Consider the following 9,385-nt stretch of genomic DNA (forward strand, 5'->3'; position numbering starts at 1 on the left):
TGTGGTTTGTGTGGAGCAAAGTATAAACACTATGACGTGTACTTTCTTAATCCCTCCTTAATTTGATTTTAATATAATTTATTTCATTAGACAAATTGCTCATTTATGGTAACAAGACAAATAATAAAGACATAAGCATTAAGCATAAACCCAACACAAGTAATTCTCCATTCAAAAGAAAAGAAAAAGAAAAAGAAAAAGAAAAGAAGATAATAATTACATTCAGATAGCTCTAAACACTTCGCTTTTCAGTTAATCTCTTAACGTAGAACCAGAGCAATCTCTCTCTCTCTCTCTCTCAGAAGAGATCAATTACACCAAAAATCAGAAGAATCAATGAGCCAAGAAGCTTTCATATACAGCTTCGTAGCTCGAGGCACGATGATCTTGTCGGAGTACACACAGTTCACCGGAAATTTCCCGGCGATCGCTTCTCAGTGCCTCCAAAAACTCACTTCTTCAAACAACAAGTTCACCTACAATTGCGACCACCACACCTTCAATTTCCTCGTCGACGATGGTTACGGTAACCATTTCTCTCTCTCTCTCTCTTTCGTTTAGAGACCTCCGAATTTCACGCGGAGACTGTCGGATCTGGTTCGTGACTGTGTAGTTTGATCTTGCTTGTGCTTTGATTTTAGCTTAGAATGCCAAAAGTTTAAGGCTTCATCTTTTTTGCTTGCTCATTTTTGTGACAGATAGTTCACTCGATGCTCGTGATTTTGGGTTTGATTGTGGTTAAGTACTGGATTTCACTTGTTATGATAATTCTTTAAGCTTAATTTCTCATAAGCAACATGAGTAGTCATTGTGGAAATAAGCTTCTTCTTTTCTTTTTTTCCTAATGTGGAGAAAATTTATGAACTTAAAATGTTCTGGCTTTTGAGCCTTAATTGTGGTCAATCTGTGGATTTCAATAGAGAATCTCTATTTTTTTTTATCATAATAATCAGTTCTTCTTTTTAGCTCAATGTGAAGATATTTTATTTATTTGTTGATGTTCTGGATTTCAATTAAGAACTTCTTTTTATTAGTAGTTGTTGTATGAATCTCAATATACACAGACCTTATGAAAGTTTATATAGCAAGTGTGAGTATGATAATAAGATAAAATTAGTAGAGAATAGGTATGGAAATTGTATGAAAACTAGTGAGAGTGAGAGTTCTATTGGGAGAGCACGGACCTCTTGAAAAGTCCGATGTCAACTATTGCATTTCGTTTCGTTTATATTTTAATTAATCGAACAAATATTACTTCGTGCGTATCGGTTAACTTTACATGTGAGAAATTTCGCAGCTTATTGTGTTGTGGCCAAAGAAGCTGTGAGCAAGCAAATATCGATCGCGTTCTTGGAACGAATAAAAGCGGACTTTAAGAAGAAATATGGCGGTGGTAAAGCAGACACGGCCGCTGCGAAAAGCCTCAACAAGGAATTCGGGTATTTGCGCTTTAGTCCTTGAAGAAAGAAGCTTTGCAATGTTGGTGTTGGTGCTTTTTCTTTTAAGCCGTTGAATTTTTTTGCAGACCGGTAATGAAGGAGCACATGAAGTATATAATCGATCACGCCGAAGAGATAGAGAAGTTGCTGAAAGTGAAGGCCCAAGTTTCGGAGGTCAAAAGCATTATGTTAGAGAATATCGATAAGGTTAGAAAGTTATAAGTCATACATATTACCATTTTTTATATAGCATGTTGTCTTACCCTTTTCTTTGTTGATGTCAAATTGCATCAAAATGTGGCTTCGTATATAATCAAATGTTTCTTTCGAATTTCATAGAAGTAATTTGAATTTTCCTATGAATTTTCATGTTATTTATATGTTAGGCTATTGATAGAGGGGAAAATCTTACTGTTCTCGCGGACAAGACCGAAGATCTTCGTTCTCAGGTGAGTCGAGCGACGGAAAATATCTGTGAAACATATATCTTCTCTCGTTATCATATCTAACAGAGTTTTAATAATAACAAAAAAATCTCTAGGCACAACAATTCAAAACTAAAGGGACGCAAATCAGAAGGAAAATGTGGTATCAGAACATGAAGATAAAGCTGGTTGTGTTTGGGATCTTAGTGTTGCTGATACTCGTGATATGGCTTTCGATTTGCCACGGATTCGACTGCACAAACTAGTTCGGAAATTTTGGACCATAGAAGAGAAGATAAGTTGGTTCAGTTTATATACTTTGGAGAGGTTCCGAGGTTTGAATTCATAGCTTGTGATTGTCAAGAGAGGACAAAGAGAGTTCTTTTGTTAAAATGGTAATGTAGAATATTATTTGCTTCGGCTTTCATATAGTAGCAATTTGTTAAAGTATAAAAATAGAGGCTTCTTTATTAGACATACACGAAGAAAAAAATTGCACTAATTACATCTTAGGTTTTTACGTCTTTTTTATGTTTGATCTCATAATACCTGATGTTTCTTAAAAAAAAAATAATAATAAAAAAGGTGTTGACTTGACATTACTTTTTTGAAATGGAGCATAGTGGGGAAGTGATAATGCATAATGTAATGAATCGGCAACCACGTCCAAAAAGTTGAATGAATAATGTATCAAATGACAATAGTGAGAGAAGTGCTAAATATGTTCACGGATAGAGTAGTACCGTTAGTTATTGGGCCCAAAATAGTCAATTTAATATAAGCCCAAAGAGAAATTTTAATCTCGGATGAAAGCCCACAATAGTTATGAGGCTAAGCTCCATCTTCAAGTTTTAGCTCGGTATCATGAAACACTACCTACTCGAGCTCCTCTTGTGTCAGTTCGCATCAATACTCTCCGAGCTCGCCTTTGTGTTAGCTTGGTTTGCTTGACAACGCATTCCTTCAACGGCTTCCCTGACAATCAAGACAACTCAGATCGTCAACAGACGAATTCCACAACTGTCTCTCCAAGACCGGGTCAAAGGTGAAACGTGGCCACCAGACGAGCAACAAGGACCGCTTCTGATGTGCGGCGTGGCCTTGAAGAATTGGTGTTTGCCAATCATACTCAGCAGCTATAAAATACAAGACCCTTGAGTTTATTTTACGAACTTATTTCCTATTTACCGATTCTCTACGTTTACATTGTGACCTGAGCTCGCTTGTTCTTGTGATTTATAGCTTTCTTTCGTTATTTCAATTGCTTTTCTATTTACATCGTTACAATTATTCAATAAAAAAGCCCAGAGCCAGCTTTCGATCATATTATCATTCATTTTAATTACTTATATATTTTGTCAATTTCTTTTCGAATTGGATTTAATCTCGTTATGCAATTATGTGGCCCGTAAAAAAAATTCAAATAATTTTTTTTCATCAAGAATTGTTGAGCTTGCTTTGAGGTGATTTCTCGTGTCAACAGTTAACATGTTACGCCTGGATGAACCATCCAAAGCATGATCTCCGAGAATTTGGACTCCACTACTTTCGCGCTCCATTTATGATCCACATTCAAGAATAATCATGAGTGGAATGGAGGGTTATATCTCATCTCGATTGGAATCTTATAAAATCCAACTTGATGGCAAGCCGGAAGACACAATTTGTTCTCCCAATTTTATTAGTGCCTTTGTGCATTTACAAACTTCTTGTAATCTTTGTTACAATTTGACCAAGTTGTCGATATGCCTCCGTGGGAGTACTCTTCAATGAACACCGACGGTCCGCGTTGATATACGTTGTAAAGTTCATTTCATTATTTATAACAAAGTATTACGTGGAATTCAATATTTGTGTTGATTAGAAAATAGTATCAACAACCTTCGAAAAAAACTAAAAATATGTAGAAATCAAAGGAAAAATGTAAAATAAATATGAACTGTGTTTTGACTGTTGAGCACAACAAAATAAGAAGAAACTTCAAAAGCCAAAAAATCACCTCGACCATTAGTAGGTTTAGCCAGTGCATTTACAATATGGCCCATAAAAAGCTGCCTAATTGTACAATTCACTCTTCTTAAACAATATTTAACAAGTGAGGGATGGATATTGTTGGAATGTGATGCCCAACCGCCTAAATTTAAGTGTTGTTCAACATGTCCTTGTTGTAGCTGCTCATTTTGGAAAAGCTCACCAGGGGGCAAATTTGAAAAAAAAATCCAGAAAGGGCAAAATTGTAAATTTTTAGGATAATTTAAAAAATTAAAAATGGGCCAAAAATATATATATAAAAAATTGAGAGGGTCACTGGGCCTCATATAAATCCGTTCAATAGCCTTCATCTTTAGTTTATTTTTCATATTATTTGACTCTCTTGATTGTACTCTAAAATTGCAAGAACGTGTAATCAGATCGATAATAGTGTTGGACAAGTTTCTCTGCCGGAGCTCAACGAGGACTAGCCAGAGTTTTTATTCCTGTTAACATCGATATAAGTCTTGTGTCTCTTTAATTTTTCAGTTCTGCGTTTTTATCTTTGCTCGACCGCTTTTATTATCTTTGCATACGAAATCCCAACAGATGTGTAACAATAATAGGTTGGAACTTGAAAGTGAGAACATGTAAGAACACTAAGACCCTGCAGATATGATATACTTACTACCCCCCCTTTTTTTTTTCTTGCCTCAACTGTTTTCGGAATTAGGATTAAATTGTCCTTTTTTTTTAGTGATAGCGGTTTATGTTCGACCTTAAGTTTGTTACCAAATCAATAGTAAATCCAATGCTAAAATACATGTTCGTATGCTGATATAGAAATTGTCAATTAATGCCTCAATTTTCTTGCCATTTAAATTTGTTTTAATTCATGACTCAATTTGATACTTAATTATCATTTTCCTCTTATTAAACATTCTCCTAATTTTATTTAATCTCTCATCTCATTTCGCTCCGCTTTTGCATTTCTATCATCACATTTCCTAGCTCTTTGGGGCGACCAGAGTGGATGGATATGTTAGCAATCAAACACTAAACTTAGGTTTTATTTTGGCGACAAGCTCATATAATGGGACGTAAACTCTAAAAAAAAGATGCCAATTTTGTCCCAAACCTCAAGATAATAAACCCTAAGCTCATCACATTAAAAAAAAAATGGCATTAAAAAAAAAATGGCATTAAAAAAAAACAACAATAATTTAAAAATGACATCTAATTGCAGAGCCAAAAGATCTCATAAATTGTGAATTGTGTATTGACTATTGAGCAAAAAATAAGATTATAATCCGAGGGAAAGAAATTAACAATGAGGAAATAGATTAATATTTAGATATTAAATTGGGATACTATATAATTGGCCGAAAAAGAAATAATCACGATGATATCAAAGTTTTAAAACAGGCAATAAGAAACGACTAAATAAATGAGTCGCTTATATCTGCGAACGACAAAACAGTGTCACAAACGACAATAGATAATAAAAGTTATCCGAAAACAAACTTGTAGTAACCAACTAAAAAATAAATGGTGGACTAAGTGTAGAGCCCAATTAACTTACTTTCTTTAAATATTAGCCTTAATATCATTTATATAAGAGAATAATCAACTCCAAATATAACACTTCAATATTTCTAAAATACTATGGTTTAAAACTAAAACCTAAACTAAATTATTCAAACCTAAGTCACTCAAATGTAAACTAAAACCTTAAAAACATTACGAAGGCCACAAAATCTCAAATCGCCTTCAAAGTTTTGGATCCAAAGATATTACAATAGTTTATATAATTAATCGGAATAGTCACTGTTATGATGTAATATATTATTCAGAAAATTGTTTCTATGAAAAAAATGTCAGGCTAGTCTGTTTGTTATAAGGGCTATGAACTTGTTATCAACGATTTGTTATAGCTTTTGCATAAGATTCACAATATAATGATACAAAGATATTAATATATAATATTAACCAAAATTCATGTTTAATTATATTAACAATGGGATTTAACGATTCATTAATCTAATATGAATAATTATTCTCTTTTATAATAAATAATTATTCTGTTTGGTATTAAATATTTTTTTTAAGCATCAAAGTATGTATTGGATAAAGAAGAGATTCAAAGTTAACGATAAAAAAAAATGACCCAATGAATATTTTGGAAATAACTAATAATTTAAATTACCCCTAAAAAATAACTAATAATTTACAAATCTCTATAATGAAGCATTTAAGTAAGAAATATCATGAAAGACTACAAGACCTTATTAACATTGTTAAAAAAAAATAAACAAAAAAGATTATTATATAAAATAATGCCTGAAAAAGTTTAACTTTGTCTTAAAGTAAAGTTGTAATTAGATGGTAGAAATTTGGTACCTATGCTATACATGAAATGAAACCACCACTAATATTTAATTTTCCCTGTCTCCAACTCTCATAAATATGGTGATTGGAGACCCTAACCTAAACCCTCTATTATTATTATTATTTTTTAGTAAGGACACTATCGGTCAAGATTACATGATATATTAACAGTGCAAATCGCAGATGGCACTATCGGTAAAGATTACATAGTAGGTGGCTCTATTGACCAAGATTACATCATTTTTAGAATAAATCTTAAGGGACATGTATTTCTGTATCACATGGGGGCTTGAACTCATGACCTCTATATCGAGGTGTGTGTGGGATTACCGTTAGACCAAACTAGCTACCACTAAACCCTCTATTATTATTATTATTATTATTATTTCGTTTTAAGTTTTATTTCCACACCACATCTTCAGATATGTATGTATGCTCTCCACGTGCTATTTTCTGATTGGCTGGTCAACGAAGTTCCTTAGGATTTTTTTTTTTTTTTTTAACAATAGTTTGAGTCGAGAGGAATTCTTTAGTTATTATTATAATTATTGTTATTATGCTTTTGAACATATATATATATATATATATATATATATATATATATATATATATATTATTAACATACTAATTTTTTTTGGTAGATCTACAAAATAAAGTTTAACGTGAAAAAGCGATTCATAGCTAATTTAAATAAATTATTTTAAATTTTATAAGAGGTGTGGAAAAAAAATACTTAATTATTTTAGATTAAAAATGATAAAATTTATAATACAAATTTTAATTTTTAAAATTTCAAAGAGACATATGTTCTTTTTTTTTTTTTTTTTGGCTGGATTGCTCATAGCTGTTAAATGTCTATTTCTTCTGTTGATGTAATAAGTTCAAGCAAAAAGTGGGAACAAGAATTTGATTGTTGGAATCACAACGCATGGGAAACTATATATTATTATAATATATACAATAGGGTCTTTACTTACGCCAACTTTTTAAACCTCACAAAAGTCACGGCTTGCCAAACTTACTATGAATATGATCACTGTCAAATTCTTTAATATTTTGCAAAACACCTTTCGAGGCTTTTATATATTATTGTTATTATTGAAACCTTTATATTAATTAAGTTCCATGAAAACATGGTAGGCGTTGCAGATAATGCCCGTGTAAAAAAGTGCATGCATGTTTTTTAATAATGTTAAAATACAATGATGGCGGTACAGAAATATGCTTATAACAAATTCTCGTTTTCTTATACGAATGGTACTTTTTGTTAAATATATATAAGAATAGCATATTACATACATATTCATGCAAGACTAACTAGTATTTATATGCATAAAGTTGGGCCACGTGACGCGCAAATATGATCAATATTTCGTAATTATTAATTACGTACTGACATCTCGTCAGAGTAATTTTTATTTTTTTTTATTTTTATAACAGGACTGAACTTTATTTTGGTCATGCAAACGTGTCTCATTATTAATTTACAATGCGCTCTATTTGTTAAGCCAAATTATATTATAAATTTGTAGTAATTTCTACGTATGAAGCTCTAGTATAATCACTATGCAGTCATCCTAGCTAGTTCTAGCCTATGCTTCAGTATATTGTCGAAAAGTCAACATTTTGTGACTGGTTTTTGAAGACTTATTAGTAGAATAATCCACGAATTAACAGCACTAAATTACTTGTCGTGGGTGTCTTTTTACATAAGATAATGTTTACAATACAAAATTAGGTTTTCGTTTACTATAGGCCACCAAATTTGTAACGTGTTCACATATAGATCCTTACGCAACCTAGCTAAAAAAAAGTAAAAAAAACAAAAAAAAAATTGAGCTATAAAAATATTATAATTAAATAATAGATAATTATAGTATTTGAGGAAAATCACCGCAATATACATATATATATATATATATATATATATATATAATAAAAAAAAATTATTTGGGTTTAAAATTTTTAGTGCTGTCATCTTTTTTGGGGCTTGAGACTCCGGTAATCTTAATTACCAGAAAGTTTTCGTTTTATGAGGTATTCTTTTTGTGTTCACCGTGTCTAATTTGTCGATTTTCGTCAAGTTTATCGTCATATATGGAGTTTCTTGACTCTTTGCGGTCGTCTTTTGATACCGAGAGTCGTCGTCATTCCCATCACTACGAGTCCGTCTCTGTCATATACACTAATATTGATCGAGCGCCTCCATTGATTTTTTTTTAATTATTTTAATTTTGCGTTTCAATAAATCAAGAGATGAATCTAACTTTTGTACTACCAGATTTTTTTTATCATAGTGGTTTTGAATTTCATTCTTTAGATCTAAACCTTAAAGCTGAGATGTGGTTTGTTTTCTTTGGACGTGAATCGCTGACGGGAGAGGTCAACGCAATCGACAATAGGTGGTGGTTCTTATTAGCTACAAAGACACTCACTATTTTCGTTGAGCTTAATTTTTATATATATATATATATATTATCAATTTATTCATATGAGGAATTTTTTATAAAAAAAAAATATAGATATAATGGTTATTTTCAAATGTCAGATTTGTATATAAAGTCAATCTAATGGTATTATTCAAAGAATACGTATGTGAATGCCTAAAAATTTGGCCATTCAGTTTTTATTCGTCAAACTAATTAAAAAGTCCCATTTTGGGGGGAAAAAATAGAGAATACAAAATAGAGAAAAAGATAAAGATAAAAATATTGATTTGTTTGACAAATATGGCAAAGGAGATAAGTATATAACTGTACAATAAGAAAATCCATGCAGAGGAGTACAGATATGTGAAGGTACTAGAAATTATATGAACAGTGAGTGATGATAATGCATGGATTATGACAAGACCTAAGCTTTGAAGCCAATCAAATATCAAAGCTAAAGAGAAAGACAAAATGGGATCTCTCTTGGCCAATATATTTTGGATAGGGAACATGAAAAAAAAAAAGAGAGAGATAACATAGATGAAGATTAAAGGAGATCATATCATCAATTACTAGCTATATATATATATACGTACGTACATGTATATTTTATAGATAGTAAGTTCCCATGCATTTATTTATTTTATATCACAATTTTGAGGAACTGACTATACAATGAAACAAATCAATTACGTCCCATACTTACACAGATTATGGGCTTTTACAAACTGGC

The 9,385-nt window shown here is 31.6% G+C and overlaps 1 protein-coding gene across 1 annotated transcript; it reads left to right on the forward strand.

Moving 5' to 3' along the window:
- Positions 1 to 206: 206 nt before the first annotated feature.
- On the forward strand, positions 207 to 2,393 carry VAMP724 (vesicle-associated membrane protein 724). Its single transcript, XM_089617369.1, has 5 exons — positions 207 to 526; positions 1,298 to 1,439; positions 1,526 to 1,646; positions 1,826 to 1,888; positions 1,981 to 2,393. The coding sequence occupies exons 1-5, from the start codon at positions 337 to 339 to the stop codon at positions 2,128 to 2,130; spliced, it is 666 nt and encodes a 221-aa protein (XP_089473495.1). The 5' UTR covers positions 207 to 336; the 3' UTR covers positions 2,131 to 2,393.
- The last annotated feature ends 6,992 nt before the right edge of the window (positions 2,394 to 9,385 follow it).

This window comes from Urtica dioica, chromosome 6, assembly GCF_054948205.1.
Source record: "Urtica dioica subsp. dioica isolate 48M chromosome 6, U.dioica_male_clone48M_v1_H2, whole genome shotgun sequence".
Taxonomy (NCBI): domain Eukaryota; kingdom Viridiplantae; phylum Streptophyta; class Magnoliopsida; order Rosales; family Urticaceae; genus Urtica; species Urtica dioica.

Coding starts and splice junctions, on each gene's coding strand:
- VAMP724 (XM_089617369.1), top strand. CDS start 337: ATGAGCCAAGAAGCTTTCATATACAGCTTCGTAGCTCGAGGCACGATG. Junction 527..1,297: donor CCTCGTCGACGATGGTTACG/GTAACCATTTCT, acceptor GAAATTTCGCAG/CTTATTGTGTTGTGGCCAAA. Junction 1,889..1,980: donor CCGAAGATCTTCGTTCTCAG/GTGAGTCGAGCG, acceptor AAAAATCTCTAG/GCACAACAATTCAAAACTAA.